This window comes from Arachis stenosperma, chromosome 2 (assembly GCF_014773155.1).
Source record: "Arachis stenosperma cultivar V10309 chromosome 2, arast.V10309.gnm1.PFL2, whole genome shotgun sequence".
Lineage (NCBI taxonomy): Eukaryota > Viridiplantae > Streptophyta > Magnoliopsida > Fabales > Fabaceae > Arachis > Arachis stenosperma.
In genome coordinates, this window is record NC_080378.1 from 115,489,300 (window position 1) to 115,507,375 (window position 18,076).

An 18,076-nucleotide genomic window follows, 5' to 3' on the forward strand; every position below is an offset into this window, starting at 1 on the left:
ATATTTGTTAAATTTAATTTTAAAAAAATTATTATTTAATATATAAAATTTATAAATTTATATATATTAATTTTATATTAAATAAATCCGGTATAGTTTTGTTTTTCAATCATTCAGATCGAAGTTAAGATAAATTCAATAATTTTTTAAAGTTGGTTGCTTGGTATTTATAATAGTAAAACAAGTTATAGTGTCACATAGAATTTTCAATTTTACATCTGAAAAAATAAAACTCATCTCTTTGTTGAGTGTTTATAATTTATAGTCGAACTCTGGATTGAGTTTAACTATATTTAAATTCAACCTTAATTAATTCTATAAGGATAAAATAATCCAAAATTTGATGAACGGAGTCTATTCCTCCACGAATATTAAACTTGCTATTTATTTATTGCCCCACTTATATATTTTTTAACTAAAGTCTATATCAAATATAATGAAACACCATGTGCTACTTTATATGGCTGTTAATAATTATGTTAAGGGATAAGTATTATTTTGGTCCCTGACGTTGAGGATTGGAATCGAACCCGTCCCTGATCTAATTTTCGATTTAGAATCGTCCTTAACGTTTTTTTTCGTATTAAAATCGTCTTTTTTTTTTTTTGACAAAAATACCCTTACTCCCCCCCTCCCCCTTCCCTGGTCTCCCCTTGCCCCATTCCCCTCCCGTCCGCCTCCCCCTCCCCCTCCCCTTCCCCTTCCCGGTCTTCCCCTCCCCCTCCCCCCTCCTCCTCCCCTTCCAGGGGGAGGCGGGAAGGACGATTCTAAATCGAAAATAAGAAGAAAAATGCTATAATTTTGTATTTTCAATACTACCCTTAGTTATGATAAATAAAAATATTTATACTTTATTTTATAATAAGGATATTAATATAATTTATACTATTATAATTTTCTTTCTTCTCATTTTTCTTTCCATCCAAACAAAGAAAAATTTTCTTTCTATTTTCTTTCCATCTATTTTTTATTCATACAAACAACATACAAATAACTCAATTTTTCCTTCCATTTTCTTTTCTCTTATTTTCTTTTCTTTTATTTTTTTGCAACATCCAAACAAAGTGTAAATGCTTCTTTGGAGCTTTGACAGATTATTTCACCGGAACAAATTAATTCTTCCAGAATTTATTTTTCTTATGGATGTTTGAGTGGTGTATTGGCTGAATATTGGGGAAAGAGGGGTATTGCCGGAGTATGGGTGCAGGGTCAACACGGGGGGGGGGGGGGTAGGGTTGTGGCTGAGCAGGTGGAGAGACGTGGCAACACACCGGGGGCGTGGTGCCTGCGACGTGGAAAAAGTTCGTTTAACCTATAATATGTTGCTCGGACCAGCGCCAACACAGGTAGATTACGAACACCCTTCAACACTGAGTTAATGCACTCGACAAGGTTCGTTGTCATATGGCCCCATCGATGTCCCTCGTCAAATGCCAATACCCAATGTCTGAGTCCAATGGCATCGCACCACCTGGCATATGCCTCGCCTCGCTCTTCCAACCTCTTATAGTTGATATTGTACTCCTCCACCGTTCTTGAATACCCTATGTTGACAACAAGCTTTTGCAAGTGAGGGACTTTGAATGCCCTTAAGAAGTTACTGCCGATGTGTCTTATACAAAACATCCACCATGCTCTTGGAGGTTGCCAGTCGCCACAGGAACGATTTACTGCTGCCCGTATTGACTCATGTCGGTCTGAGATCATACCCACGCCCTCTTTTCTAACAAGATACATTCGCAGATTCCTGAGAAAGAAGTGCGACGCATCAGCTGTCTCCCCTTCCACTAAGGCAAAGGCGATAGGTACAATGTTCTGGTTCCCATCTTGTGCAACAGCAACTAGAAGTGTACCTTTGTATTTTCCGTATAGGTGTGTGCCGTCAACCTGAACCAGGGGCTTGCAATGCCTGAATGCCCTAATGCATGGATTGAAACTCCAAAATACACGATGAAGTATTTTTACACCTTGTGCCTCCTCATTCCCGTTGTACAGTGGTCGTGTTTCTATTTGGACAACTGAACCAAGCATCTTCTGCACCATGACTGAGAGCCACCATGGCAAGGCTTGGTAAGAATCTTCCCAACCACCGAAAACATTGGCTATGGACTTCTGCTTTGCCAACCAAGCCTTTCGGTAACTAATGGTATAGTTGAACCTTGACTGGACTTCCGCAATTATAGATTTCACCTTGATGGACGGGTCCGTCTCGACCAATGGCCTTATAGCATCAGCAACTGTATCTGAGTCCAGTTTGGAATGATCTTGTGAAATCGTTCCGATCGTGCACGTGTGCCTACCGTTGTATCTTCGTATCTCCCAACAACCTTTTTTTCGTATCAAGCTAGCTCGGATAAGCCAGTCACATCCATGCCCGTACATCTTGCATTTTGCATAGAACGTCTGTGGCTCAGACTCATACACCTCATAGTCAACTCCTTTAGCAATAGTGAAAGTTCTAATTGCTGCGACGACCGACTTTCTAGAACTGTATTCCATTCCAATTCGGAACTCCCCGTCCTCAGCATCGGCAACGCCTATGTCAACAAAATTAAAAAATAGTAAAAATATTTAAAGTTAAAATTTAAAATACATATCTTTACTAACATTTTAAGAATATTCAACTATTTTAATTTACAGCGGTTCGGTTAGACCGGTTTACTAACAAAAAATTATTATTTAGTCACCACGTACCTATGTTTGTATATTCCGGAAACTCGGGGGCATGCATGGCCCCGAGATCCAACTCACGCATAAACGGTGGAACGTCCATCGGTTGACTGCTCGACGGACCCACCACTACATTCTCTGCTGCTGCCTCAACTCCCACATTACCATCCTCATCTTCGTCGCCGGCCTCATAAGTGGCTTCGAAGTCATCTTCGCTGTCACTATTCATTCCTTGATACACTGCAGCTCTATCATCATGTATATCTATATCATTCTGAACCGCCACTGCCTCTACAGTTTCAAAATCAACGTACACCTCAATCTGTGGGTGTCACATCTGAGTCTGCCGGTGAACTTAAAACATCTTCTGCATACTCGCTTCATCAGTGATCGGCATGGCATCAAACTGTATTAGACCACCAAAAACCACAACCGGATTCCGGTACAGAATTCTGCTTACTCTCATATTCGTACCATTCTCCATGCTTTGACAGAGGCCGTTCTGTAGCTCCATTAACGTCATCGTGCATGGAACCACAAACAAAAACGGATTTTGGGACACAAACTTCACTCCCTCATGAGTATTACGTATTATCTCACCGTTGCGATACACCACCAAATTTGCGGTGCCCTCCATTACACCAACACAACAGCCTCAAAGAATCCTCACAACACACTAAAATCTCACTCAATATGGAAAACACTCTCGAACTCTACCTTATATAAAGCAGTGCACTTAACACGCCCCCACGTACTGCCTGGCTCAACCAATCACGCTTTGACACGTGTCAGAATGCCCCTTGCGTGCTGAGTCATCACGCCTCCCACGTGTTGCTTGCTTGGACCAATCAGTCCACGCCACGTCAGCACGCCCGCTGCATAGTAGTAGCGGTTTATGCACACCTCTAAACCGCTACTGTCAGTAACGGTTTACATAAAATAGCGAAACAATGCATTTGCGTATTGAATTTGAAATCAATGTATTTGCGTAATTTTGAGGCTCAAACAATTTAGATGCGTAAATTGCCCTTAAATTAATGAGCCTAATTCTTCCAATTCTATTTTATCTTTTATTTTTTTTTAAATATCATTTTAATAAGTTATAAATATTTCAGTCTTCCTGTCACCCACTCACTCACACAGAAGCAGAGAGTGCAGCTTCAGAGTTCATTTCTTTTTCTTCAAAAACATGAAAACATAATCCTTTGCTTTGCTGCTCTTCTTCTTCTTCTTCTTCTCCTTCTTCTCTCTCTCTCTATCTCCTTCTCTCTCTCGCTCTCTCTCTCCCCTATACATCTTCTTCTTCCGTTGGACCGCTAAAAACTTATCACCAGGAACTTGGGTCGCAGCAAAAGAGAAGTGATAGATTGAGATCTAAAAAGGCTGGAAGAGGATCCCGCCGTGGTAGTTAGGACCTTTTTGCATCACTCGCCGGAAGTTTTTCCGCTGACAAAATGCATGCTCGTTGCATTTGAAGGTTTCCACTTTTCACTCTTACTTATTCTTATTTTTTAATTTGTTGGTGCATATTGTTATTGTTGTTCTTCTTTTAAGATCAAAGAAAACTTTTTTTCTTATGTGTTGGTTGAGAATGTTGGGAGAAAGATGGGGGGTTTTTGTGAAAGAAGCTTTGAAGACTCTATTTTTATCAATGGTCTTATGCTGTGTTCCAAAAAATCAGTTGCAACATTTTTTTTACTTTCTCACCATTTTTTCTTCTCTTTTTTTTTTTTGGGTTAAAAATAGTATATTTTTACCTGGATTCAATTTGTTACCGGGGGTTGATGTACAACTTGAAATCAAAAATGGTTCTTTTTCTGCTGAAGAAAGCTTGTCTCTCTTTGGGATAGATACAATCAAGTTTATCCAACAAATTCTGACATATGTTGTGTATATTTCTTTCTGGTGTTGTGATTTTTTTTAGTTCACTACAAATCAAATTTCCCGTTGCAAAAATCATTTATACTTAGTGTGGTTTTTTCATACCTTGTGTTGCATGTTTATAAGAAACACTTTCATGTATATTCCACTTGATTGATTTCATGTTAAAGCTAGCATTACATGTATTTCTTTTTTAACTTTCTTGAAGCTGCATCTTTTATTTGTGGATTGGTGGCTAGGCTGGTCCTGCAGCTATTGTCATTGGGAATGGCCTCGCATTATCATCCACTGTTGTTGTTCTGCAGGTAAATAACCTCACTACTATATGCTTTTTTTTCCCCTTTCTCTTCTTCTTTTCCCTAAGAAAAAACAAAACTTTTTAAGGTTTGAATATCTGAAATTTTGGTATAATTTCACAGAAAGTAGCCAATTTTTGTTACAATCAAGTATCTATTTATTTTTTCTTCTCCCTTTCCTTGGAGGTAGACTTAATTTTAAAATGTTATTTTGGCGAAGTAATTGCAATTTTCTTCTTGTAGCTCCCATTTGCTGATTAAGTGTACTAATACCAATTAATATTGTGGATTAAAATTTTCTATTGTAATTTTCTGATACATTAGGGAAGGCTTGGTGTGTCTATACGATTATGGCAAGGACTCTGATGTCATTTTCTGGTCTCTTTTTAATATATAATTAATAAAATTATTATATATTTTTATTATATTATTAATAATTAGTATATATTTTTATTATATTTAAATGAAGACAACTACAAATTAAAGAGAATAACAAATGGACAAAGGGTAGTAGGTCACCGGTGGACCCTACAAATTAAATGAAGACAACTGGCTGCATTGAAAATTTTGTTCTTTACATATGCATACTTCTGAATCACACTTCAATGACTTTTTTAAAGTCAAGTAAAATCATACCTTATATATAGCCGTTATTAATATATAATAATTAATTAATTGTGCAGACAGAATCCATGACAAATATGGTATTCTGTATTTGTTTAGAATTTAGATGGGTAAAAATAATAAATATCATTACCTGTATTGTATAGCAAGAGCTTTTGAGCGCAATGTTTCCTTTTTGATATCTAAGATTTGAAAACAAAATTTAAGCGCCAACTTTTTCTTTTTGACTGCACAAATTTAAAGTCAGCTTTAAAAATCAATTCCTTCCATTCATTTTCTCTATCTCTCTATCAGTTTTTCTCCTCTTTTTCTCTCACGGTCTCTCGCTCTCTGATTGCTGTAATTTGAAAACACAATTGCAAGATGACTGATGAAGCATGGTGAGGTGCCAACTGCGTTTGTATTGAGAGCAAATGGTCACACTGACACAACTGAGGATGAAATTAAGCAATTCGTTTCCAAAGAGGTCAATATAATTACCCTTATTTACTCTCCCATAAAAAATTTACATTTGCTGTGACTAATACTTTTATTATTGTTATTTTCGTCTGTGGAAATTTTTATATGAAGGTTCTGGGATCTTTCAAAAACGACCCATATAATTGGGGAAAGAGAATGTTATGATTGGAGTATAGTATTTATATTGGATTGTTTCGTACTCTAATTAAATGGAAATTTTAAATTTCAGTTTGCTGATTTATTTGGCAGTACTATTATTTACGTGTATTTTACTTGGTTGAATCCAGTAATAAAATTTTTTATCCTTATTATTTATCATCTATGTTTAACTTTAGATGTATGGAAATAAAACGACATTTGCCAACATACTATCATGGATCTCTCTCTGATCAGTCTCTCATGTATAGTTAGTTTTGGTTCTTCCAATAGGTTGGCTATTTTCAGTTCTTCTTTACTTGGTTTCTTTTGAATCAAGAGTACCGATTTTGGATGAACAACATTTTGGATTTACATTTTATATATTACAAGAGGTTGTTTTATGTGTAGGTGATGAAGACAAATTGATTTGGAACTATTTAGAAGATGGAAGTTACTTAAATAAGAAGCACTTGAAGATAGAGATCATCTTTTCATCCATCTGGTGAGTATTAACATGCTGAACTTAATTAATCACTTAATCAAATCCAACCGGTAAAAAAAAGTGATTATAAAATATAAAATTTATTATTAGAGAACTAGTTTTTTGGATTGGCGGCTAGGCTGGTCCAGCAGCTATCGTCATTGCGAATGGCCTCGCATATTATCATCGACTGTTGTTGTTCTTCAAGTAAATAACCTCACTACTATATGCTTTTTTTTCCCTTTCTCTTTTTCTTTTTCCTGAAAAAAACAAAACTTTTGAAGGTTTGAATATCTGAACTTTTGGTATAATTTCACAGAAAGTAGCCAATTTTTGTTACAATCAAGTATCTATTTATTTTATCTTCTCCCTTTCCTTGGGAGGTAAACTTAATTTTAAAATGTTATTTTGGCTAAGTAATTGCAATTTTCTTCTTGTAGCTCCCATTTGCTTATTAAGTGTACTAATACCAGTTAATATTGTGGATTAAAATTTTCTATTGTAATTTTTTGGTACATTAGGGAAGGCTTGGTGTGTCTACGGTTATGGCAAGGCCTCTGATGTCATTTTCTGGTCTCTTTCTCAGGTATCCAAGTGATTCAGATATTTGGTGGTGGACATGAGATATGTGCTGCTGCCAATATTCAACCAGTTTTTTGAGGCTACTTGGTAAGCAGTTTTTTCTTCTTCTACTGCTTTTGCTTATAGGCTTAGTGTTTGGTGGGGTTTGAAAATTGATAAAGAAAAAAAAAAGAAAGAGATTTTTACACTTCAAAGTTTAGTTATTGTGTCATTTTTTGTGCATCTAATTAACAAACTACATAGTTATAACACAACTATAATAGACATAATGTTATTTAATACTAATGCTCACAAGATCCTAAATATCATGCACTACTACAATAGAGTAATAAACTCTGCACAAATTGAAATTTTCATTCTTGTCAACATTATATATAATATTTTTTTGTTTCTTGGACCTGTTCTATGATAATTATATGTGGCCAATTCTATGGTGTCTATGAGTTTTTGTCTAAATTTTGCTTAACTTATTTTTTTGTAGTAAGTTTTAATTTTTTTAAAAATTATTTATTTTTATATCTTTTAAATTAAATAATAATTTTTAACCTTTTTAAGTAAATAGACATTATCTTTTAGGCACCATAGCATTCACTATTATATATTCATATGTGACCGATTTTTGTTATGTTGAGCCCAATATAGAATTAGCATAAATGAACATTTTTTTGCACTATGAAATCAGCAATGATAGTAACATTAATGATATAAAGGGGTTAATGGGTACGAATCCATGTAAATCCGCAGGATATCAGCATGTGAATACAATTCTTAAAATTATAACCACAAAACAAATCGATAAAAGTATTAGTATAAATTCAATAATTAAAATATCCTAACAAAAGAAAAATATAGTAAAACGAAAAGTTTAATTATAACTAAATAATAAAATTATAAAAACTAACAAGAATTATTATCCGTCAACTTTAAGTGACTCACACTTGTTATAGTCATATTCAATGAAAACTAAATAAAAATTAATTCTAAAATTCGAATTATTTGTGATGTTTCTCAAATTTATTCTGATTGTCCAAAATAAATAAATAAAATAATGAATTAATATAATATCTAACAATAATAAAAAGAACTTAAATTGATTATAAATATTTACTTTTTGACAATATAAACTTTATATTTGTATAACACCACGTGTATCTTATCCAAAAAATTTGAACATAATTGAGTAAGTACTCTATCAACTTGATTTCTATCAACTTGATTTTTAATATCTATGAGTAAACTCCATTAAAATAAAAAAATATATTTTGAATTTTTATTAAAAATAATTAAAAGTAAATAAATTAAAATCTTACCAAATTTGTTCTCCTAATATGTGCAGATATATTTTTGCAAAACCATATAAGTTGGTTATATCCATCGTCATATTTTATTAAAGTATCTCCGATTTTTCGAATCATAAGGTAGAGTTTCTATTAGATATTAATTCTTTGCTATCTTGTTAACCCACTAAAAATATATCTTTTTAATCCAATTTTTTTCATGAAATTAATTTTTATTTTTAATTTAATATCAATATTAACACTTGGAATTCATTTTCAATTTTGGTATAATAATTGATTTTGTTTAAAGGGCTCATTAAAGAGGAAAGCTCCATAAGGTATCGCTATAAAATTTTTTTATAGTGATATTTTATGGAGTTTTCTTCTTTAATGAGCCGTTCATATATAATAAATTATTATATTAAAATTGAAAATGAATTTCAAGAATTAGATAATAATATTCAATTAAAAATAGAAGTTGATTTCATAAAAAAAATTGCGCAAAAAGGACATTCTTTTTAGTGGGTTAACAAGACAAAGAAAAATCAGTATCTGATAGAAGCTCTAACATATGATTCTAACAAAATTGGAGATATTTTAGTAAAATATGAAGATGTATATAAACAATTTATCCGATTTTGTCAAAGCATATCCACACATGTTAGAGAATAAATTTGGTAAAAATTTTTATTTAGTTATTTTTAATTATTTTTAATAAAAAATAAATATATTTTGTTTTAATAAGATTTTCTTATAGATAGAAGATCAGGTTGGTGGAGTCTGCATTCATTTATGATCAGATTTTTTGGATTTGATACATATGGTATTATATAAAAATTATGTTTTTATTATAAAGAAATATTTATAATGAGTTTAAATTATTATTATTATTATTAGATATTATATTAATTATTTTATTTATTTATTTTAGGCAATCAGAATAGACTTGATAAGAATCACAAACTCGGATTCTAGAATTAGTTTTTGTTTATTTTTTATTGAATATGGATATTGCAAATGTGAGAACGTTGATGGATGGTGATTCTTGTTGGTCTTTTATAATTTTTTTTAGTTATAACCAAGCTTTTTCTTTTGTTAGAGCCTAAATTTTTCTTAGTTTTTTTAATTATTGGATTGATGCTAATACTTATACTTAGTTTGTTTTGTAGTTAAAATCTTGAAGAATTCATCCTGCGGCTTTACGTATGTTAATAACGGTTAACCTTTTTTTACTCATGCCTTTACTAAAATCCTTTCGCAGACGCATCACAAAAATATTCTTGACCCAAAAATAATAAATCAAACCCTAACTTATAACAATCAACTTATATGTTTGAGTAGTAAGTTCACGCGGCTACTTCAATAAGTGTCAGAATTCGAATCCCATAAGTATCGGAATTCGAATTCCATGTTATGCATGAAGCAAAAAATTTTGAAGGAAAATCGAAAAATCCAATGTTGAAGGACCTCCTAGGTTTGGTTTTTAGGGAAGAAAATTTTGAAGATAATTTTTATAATGAGGATTTGAAAAAAGGAGTTTTCTGATTTTGTTAAATTTTGAGTGGTATTTAATTACAGTTAATTTGGAACTAACTTGAAACAATTGTAAGTATTATGTTAGCATCAATGATATTGTTTATATGTTTATATCATTAATGTTCTCATTGCTGATTTTATAGTGCAAAAAATGTTTATTTATGTCTAATGCTATAACTATGTTATAATTCTGTTATAACTATGTTAAATTGTTAATTACTAGGTTTTCTTTTAATTTGTATGATGATGTAGAAACACATTGACCTTCCTTAATTATGATTCTCTCATGTAATGAATGTTATATTTGCATAAAAGCACTTGAATACAGCAATAATTGCCAACTTGACATAATATTATTACTTAATCTACAAATGTTGCTTTGTATGTAACCCTGCTTTGAATATTAGTATGACATAGCACTTGAAATTTTTATTTATACAAGTGGCATGAGGTATCTCTATAACGGGCATCCCTTGCCAAAATAGAGAAAGTTTCAAAGTTCAAAAATCAATTATAGGAATATTTATGTTTATCTTGCCAAGTTATAAGCACGGATTGAAATTGCAACTTTGTGTGGATTCTAATTTATATTTCTCCATAAAATCAACTCCTTGGATTATCTATAAGGATTTTCATTGAACTTGTCAACATCTGCAAAATCGTTTACACATAATTAATTAGGCAAAATGACCAAAATCTAATCTTTTGCCATCTTTATTTTCAATAATTAAAAAATTTAATTTTAATATATTATTAATATAAATAATTTTTCTCATACATTCAATAATATAATATTCTGTTAACAGATGGGAAAAGGTGGATTTTACTCTAGCATCGTATGGATATAGACTTGACTCATTTATAGGGGTTGAATAAAGGTGATTTAAAAGATGGGAAAATTATCACGTATAACTCTTCATTATAAATTACAGAATAAAAAAATTATAGATCTGGCCACAACAATTGAATCATGTCTTAGTGAAAATCAATAATATGCATTACATGTAAAACTACTTTCGGAACAAGGTTAGTATTTGACTAATGTTGAAAATGATTATCTTCAAAGATTGAGACAAACTAGTTTTTTTTTTAGGGGATTTAATCTACATTTTTAAAGAATGAGATGGTTTATTTAGTTTTTTTATATTTCATATGTTTATTTTCTTTTTGTGAATTTTATACATTTTATAAATATATATCTTGAATCTTGATAGTGTAGTAGGGTACGGTGCGGGAAAGTAAAATAAAATAATTCAAGATGGAAGGGAGTAAAAATGATAAAATTAAGAATGTTAAAAAAAATAGGAAAATAAATTGTAAGTTTAATTTTGATATATTTTCAGTCTAAAATATTTTACAGAATTATTTAATTATGTCTGATGTTTTGGATTATTATTCACACAATTGATCCAAAAAATAGTTATTTTTGCTAACTTAACATTTTTTATGGAATGTAGGAGTAAAATTATTTTATAATAACAGTATATTAAAATTAAGTTCTTAAATTATTGCCAATAAAGATAGTAAAGGGTTAGATTTTGGTCATTTTGCCTAATTAATTATGTATGAAAGGACTTTGAAGATGTTGAAAAGTGTATCACACAGATATTTTTGATCAATCTCTCATGCAGTTAGTTTTGGTTCTTCCAATAGGTTGGCTATTTTCAGTTCTTCTTTACTTGGTTTCTTTTGAATCAAGAATACTGATTTTGGAAGAACAACATTATGGATTTACATTTTATATTACAAGAGGTTGTTTTATGTGCAGGTGATTAAGACAAATTGATTTGGAACTATTTAGAAGATGGAAGCTACTTAAATAAGAAGCACTTGAAGATAGAGATCATCTTTTCATCCATCCGGTGAGTATTAACATGCTGAACTTAAATAATCACTTAATCAAATCCAACCAGTAAAAAAAAAGTGATTTTAAAAACAAATAGATCGTAATTAATTCCTTTATACTATGTTAAAATAAAAAATATAGGATCCCGCTAGGGAGACAATGGACTATTTGTACAATGTGTACAATGGCTATTGAGTTATGAAATGAACATCTCCTATACTATTTAGAATAACCATCCGAGTATAAGGGATAATAAACATCTTTTCGAAAAATTAGTTTAATTTTTGGATTCATCAAGGATCAAACTCTTGACCTTTCAGATCTAGCGCTTTAATACCATGTCATGATACCACTCATCTCAAAAGCTTCAACTGATGGAAAAATATAACACTAATAATTATATCTCTAATACTCCATAAACTTCCATTGTACACATTGTATAAATATTTCATTGGCTCCTCATACTTTCCCAAAAATATATTATTAGAGAACTAGTTTTTTTGTTTGCCGTGGTTCAGAATTCATTTTACTATGATATATTTTTGTCATAGAGCATTTTTCTTTCTATATCAAGTTTCTGTATCTAGCTAGTTTTAGTTTTACCCAAAACATAACTATCAGGTTGCTTCCATGGTTCCATGGCTTGCTTGCTAGTGCTCACTTAGTGTGGTTTTTTCATACCTTGTGTTGCATGTTTATAAGAAACACTTTCATGTATCTTCCGATTTCATGTTAAAGCTAGCATTACATGTATTTCTTTTTTAACTTTCTTGAAGCTGCATCTATTATATTTGGATTGGTGGCTAGGCTGGTCAAGAGGCTCAAAAATCTTTAAGATGCTGTCTATGATGCTGTTGACTTGTTGGATGAAATATGTACCAAAGCTGCCACTCAAAAGGATCCAAGTAACTTTCTGTCTCATATCTTCAATTCACAAGATAAGGATATGGTTGTGACTACGATTGAAGAAGTCATTGCTAGATTAGAGGATATTGCAAAATACAAAGATATCCTTGGTCTGGAAAAGATTGCAGCGAAGAACATGTCAGGGAGGATTCCATCAACCTCATTAGTTAAAAAATCTGATGTTTGTTGGCAGGGACAGAAAGAGGGATACCTTAGTGAAATTGTTGTTAGATAATACTAAAGATGGTGAAATATCTGTGATTCCCATCGTGGGCATGGGTAGGATAGGAAAAACTACTCAGGCAAAATTGGTTTATAATGATGCGGAAGTGAAACAAAAATTTCATGTTAAAAGCATGGGTTTGTGTTGGTGAGGAGGAATTTGATGTTTTTAAGATGACAAAGACTGTAATAGAGAAAACTGGTAATTCTTGTCACCCAAATGATTTAGATACAGTTCAAAATCATTTGAAGGATAAACTAGAAGGAAAGAAATTCTTGGTTGTTGTAGATGATGTATGGAGCAATAATCATGAGGGTTGGGAAAGTTTTCTAACTCCTTTTGAATGTGGAAGTGATGGAGGTCATATTGTTGTAATATCCCGTCTTGATTCAGTTGTTTCTATGGTGAAAACTAATCACATTCAACCTTTCAATTTGAGTTTGTTGCACGAGGAAGATTGTTGGTTAGTGTTTGTAAAACATGCATTTTTTCCTACTGAATCTAGAGACCGTTCAGCTCTAGAAATTATTGGTAGAAAAATTGTTGAAAAGTGTAAAAGGTTACCTTTGACTGTTCAAACACTTGGGAGCTTATTAAGGACAAAAGATCATGAGAGGGAATGGATTGATGTTTTGAATAATGAGATTTGGGAGTTTTCTGAAGATGAGAGTAGCATTCTTCCTGCATTAAGAATTAGTTATTACTACCTTCCATCGGACTTAAAACGTTGCTTTGTTTATTATTCTTTATTCTCGAAAGACTATGAATTCGAAAGAGATGAACTGGTGTTATTGTGGATGGCAGAAGGTCTTTTGCAGCAACCAAAGAGTGGCAGCACTTTAGAAGAAGTTGGTTATAAATATTTTACTGATTTAGCTTCAAGATCATTTTTTCAACATTTTAACTCTGATGAAGATTCATTTGTGATGCACGATCTCATGCATGATCTAGCGACTTTCTGTGGTGGAAAGTTCTTTTCTAGAACCTTTGAATTCAAAAATGCAGCCAAGCATGATGCTTATCCTCGTCATCTTTTATATGATCATTCCTCCTTTCTTATTTTTTTTTCTTCGTTTATTTAACTTCTCATCCTCATTCTCTTTCATTCTATTTTCTTTATTACATTTGCATGCTTTCATTCGTTACATTTTCATCCTGTGCTTGTTTTATTTTCTTTTTTTAAATTTATTATTTTATCAACTGTTGTATCTTTTTTGGTATTATTTTGGTGCTTCAGTGACTTGTTTTACACTGTTGGGTGACATTATTTATCTGTCAATGCCAATCTTCTATGATACTTATGTTCCTTTTGCATTGACATGAATTTATATTATGAAAGATGACGAGGATAAGCATCATGCTTGGCTGCATTTTTGAGTTCAAAGGTTCTAGAAAAGAACTTTCCACCATAGAATGTCGCTAGATCATACATGAGATCGTACATCACAATGAATTTTCACCAGAGTTAGAATGTTGAAAAAATGATCTTGAAGCTAAATCTGTAATATAATCAACTTCTTTTAAAGTGCTGCCACTCTTTGGTTGCTGCAAAAGACCTTCTGCCATCCACAATAACAGCAGTTCATCTCTTTCGAATTCATAGTCTTTCGAGAATAAAGAACAATAAACAAAGCAACGTTTTAAGTCCGATGGAAGGTAGTAATAACTAATTCTTAATGCAGGAAGAATGCTACTCTCATCTTGAGAAAACTCTCAAATTTCATTATTCAAAACATCAATCCATTCCCTCTCATGATCTTTTGTCCTTAATAAGCTCCCAAGTGTTTGAACAGTCAAAGGTAACCTTTTACACTTTTCAACAATTTTTCTACCAATAATTTCTAGAGCTGAACGGTCTCTAGATTCAGTAGGAAAAAATGCATGTTTTGCAAACACTAACCAACAATCTTTCTCATGCAACAAACTCAAATTGAAAGGTTGAATGTGATTAGTTTTCACCATAGAAGCAACTGAATCAAGACGGGATGTTACAACAGTATGACCTCCATCACTTCCACATTCAAAAGGAGTTAGAAAACTTTCCCAACCCTCACGATTATTGCTCCATACATCATCTAAAACAACCAAGAATTTCTTTCCTTCTAGCTTATCCTTCAAATGATTTTGAACTGTATCTAAATCATTTGGGTGACAAGAATTACCAGTTTTCTCTATTACAGTCTTTGTCATCTTAAAAACATCAAATTTCTCCTCACCAACACAAATCCATGCTTTTAACATGAAATTTTTGTTTCACTTCCGCATCATTATAAACCAATTTTGCCTGAGTAGTTTTTCCTATCCCACCCATGCCCACGATGGGAATCACAGATATTTCACCATCTTTAGTATCATCTAACAACAATTTCACTAAGGTATCCCTCTTTCTGTCCCTGCCAACAAACATATCAGATTTTTTAACTAGTGAGGTTGATGGAATCCTCCCTGACATGTTCTTCGCTGCAATCTTTTCCAGACCAAGGATATCTTTGTATTTTGCAATATCCTTTAGTCTAGCAATGACTTCTTCAATCGTAGTCACAACCATATCTTTATCTTGTGAATTGAAGATATGAGACAGGAAGTTACTTGGATCCTTTTGAGTGGCAGCTTTGGTATATATTTCATCCAACAAGTCAACAGCATCTTGAAGATTTTTGAGCCACCTCTTGACAGCATTGTCAGTGATCTGTTTCTTCTCAGCATCATTTAGCACAGCTTCAACCACCTTCAAAATATTCTCCAACCTTCCACACGGATCCTGGTCAAGCTTCTTTCCTCGGATCCAGTTGACAAACTTATCATCGGACAACCTGTCGAAAAGAACATTGAGAAAAGAATAGAGGAAAGCTCCTCCAATAAGTGATGCAACCAAGTTCACAAGAACAAGAAAGTAAGAAAGGGTGAGGGAAGTTGTTTATAGTATGCTCTGGAATTCAAAAATTCTGACAAACACAAAGGGTAAGAAGGAAGTGGTAGGTTGCAGTGTAGTTTAGCCAAGTATATGGTATTGTAAATTGACTTCAAAATTGAGATGCTTATTGGTCTTCTAGACAAGTTCACATGATGCTTCTGGGTCTTTTCCTCGAAAACAGTGACATGTTTGAATGCTTTCACCTGTGGTGTATGTTAATTTTTATTGAGACATCATTTAACTGTTTTGGCCATATTTTTAAAATTTATTCAGATTTCATTTTGTATATGACTTTAATATGTTAAATTGGCTTGAAGCCACATTCTTTTACCTTATTATTTTTTTGTCCTAGCACACAACTATCTTTATGAAACTCAGGATCAATGTAATTATCTCTATGAATAAAATCTAGTGCTTTACGAAATTCTAAAATGATATGTATCATTTTAGAATTAAGATTTATAACATGGTTTAGCATTTCATAATTTTTATGTTAAAAGTATGAATTTCATCGTTATTATTAAGAAGATATTTTCCTATTATAATGTTAGTATAATTCCAATCAATATCATTTTTATAAAATAATATTTTATTTTTTATAAAGAAAAAAATTTTAAGAATAAATTTTTTTCATTTTTATAACCTGTTCCTGTTGATGTGTTTTTTTAAGAGACTTTGTATAATTTATAGTCTTTGAAAGCATTTTTTTTACTGAAAATAACTCTTAGTATTGATAACGATAAAATAGCGGTTGATGTATAAAAAGAATTATAAATATTAAAAAATGTTAATTTAATAATGACAGGTCAAGTAATCAACGACAAATATTTATAAAAGAATTACTGTTATTACATATAACATGTACTCTTCGAAAGTGGAGTGTAAAAAATTAAAATTCACCATCATGCACAATAAAATATTATTCTTGTTATAATATAACATATTTAAAATAATTATCTTCAAAAATTGGAATAAATTAGTATTTTTTTAAAGATTTTTTTGTGACTATTTTTTTAAAGGTTTAATTTATACTTTTAGAATGTGAGGCGATTTATTTAATTTTTCTATATTTTATATGTTTATTTTTTATTTTTTATTTATGTTTATTGTTATTTTTGTAGTGCAACTTTATGGACTTTTTTTATGAACTGTTCAAATATCTATATTATTTTTTTTGCATGCATCACGATACTTCAAATTTCAAATTAACATATTTTAATATTTATATTTTTTTTGCTTGTATAAGGTACTTCAAATATAATTTTTTCTCCTCATCATAACAGAATTCTCCATTCCACATATTAATATAGTAATTCTTTTCTCTTCAAATATAATTCTTTTCATAATAAATATATTTCGTTATCACGAGAGAAATATTCTCCTTTTATATTATTATTATATATTTTTATTTTTATTTGATTGAATTTTTATAAAATATTTTTTTATTACAAATTATAAAGTTTTTAAAATTAATTATTTTTATATTTAAGATTTGTTTCTGTTCAAATCTTTTTCCTAAAAATATATCATATAATTTATCATTTCTAATAATATTTCCTTCAATAAAAATAACCATGAACCATTAACAGTATTTAGGATTATTCCTATTATACGAAATGTAATTAGACATTATAATTTGAACAGAGACATTTTAAAAATGAAAAAAAAAAAATATAATTTATATTCTCTAATAACATTCTGTTCAATATGAATAATATTTAGTATTCTTTATGATTCAAAGGTTACTCCTATTGAACGAAATGCTCTAAGAAATTATGAAATATATGATGTAATGTTAGTAAAAAGATTTGAATAGAAAAAAATTTAAAAAAAATTAATCTTTAAAATTTTTCAACTTATAATAAAAAAATATTTTATAAATGTTCAATTGAATAAAAATATAATAATATTATAAAGAGTGAGTATTTCTGTTATGATAATAAAGAAATATATGTTTTTATTATAAAAATTATAAAAGACTAAATTATGTTATTAATTTTAATTTTAGGATGATTAAAACTATTATTCTGAAATTTTATGTAGCTTTAGTTTCATTTATAGAAAGAGTTACTATGTTAATAACTTTCATAAAGATAATTTAGTACTGGGAAGAAGAATCATGATGTCTAAGAATGTCTTATTTGTATGGACCTAGAGAAGGCAAGGACAAAATGAAATCAGAAAAAATTTCATGGATCTGACCACAACAATTGAATCATGTCTCAGATCAAAATTAATATACA

The 18,076-nt window shown here is 31.0% G+C and overlaps 1 protein-coding gene, 1 long non-coding RNA gene and 2 pseudogenes across 3 annotated transcripts; 2 read left to right on the plus strand and 2 right to left on the minus strand.

Annotated features, from left to right (window-relative positions):
- Nucleotides 1–1,209: 1,209 nt before the first annotated feature.
- On the minus strand, nucleotides 1,210–3,307 carry LOC130963523 (uncharacterized). Its single transcript, XM_057889627.1, has 3 exons — nucleotides 3,046–3,307; nucleotides 2,695–2,961; nucleotides 1,210–2,537 (listed from the first exon to the last, which is right to left on the minus strand). The coding sequence occupies exons 1-3, from the start codon at nucleotides 3,305–3,307 to the stop codon at nucleotides 1,210–1,212; spliced, it is 1,857 nt and encodes a 618-aa protein (XP_057745610.1).
- Nucleotides 3,308–3,820: 513 nt separating this feature from the next.
- On the plus strand, nucleotides 3,821–12,604 carry LOC130960685 (uncharacterized). 2 transcript variants are annotated; one of them, XR_009079193.1, is made up of 7 exons: nucleotides 3,821–4,147; nucleotides 4,760–4,856; nucleotides 5,835–5,937; nucleotides 6,477–6,570; nucleotides 7,136–7,218; nucleotides 11,713–11,806; nucleotides 12,567–12,604. It is a non-coding gene; the product is annotated as an uncharacterized LOC130960685 (long non-coding RNA). The 2 variants fall into 2 exon arrangements; XR_009079194.1 differs by having other exon boundaries at nucleotides 4,791–4,856.
- Nucleotides 12,605–12,617: 13 nt separating this feature from the next.
- On the plus strand, nucleotides 12,618–14,542 carry LOC130960686 (putative disease resistance RPP13-like protein 1; annotated as a pseudogene).
- A 27-nt stretch (nucleotides 14,543–14,569) lies between these two features.
- LOC130960687 (putative disease resistance RPP13-like protein 1) lies at nucleotides 14,570–15,914 on the minus strand (annotated as a pseudogene).
- Between the last annotated feature and the right edge of the window lie 2,162 nt (nucleotides 15,915–18,076).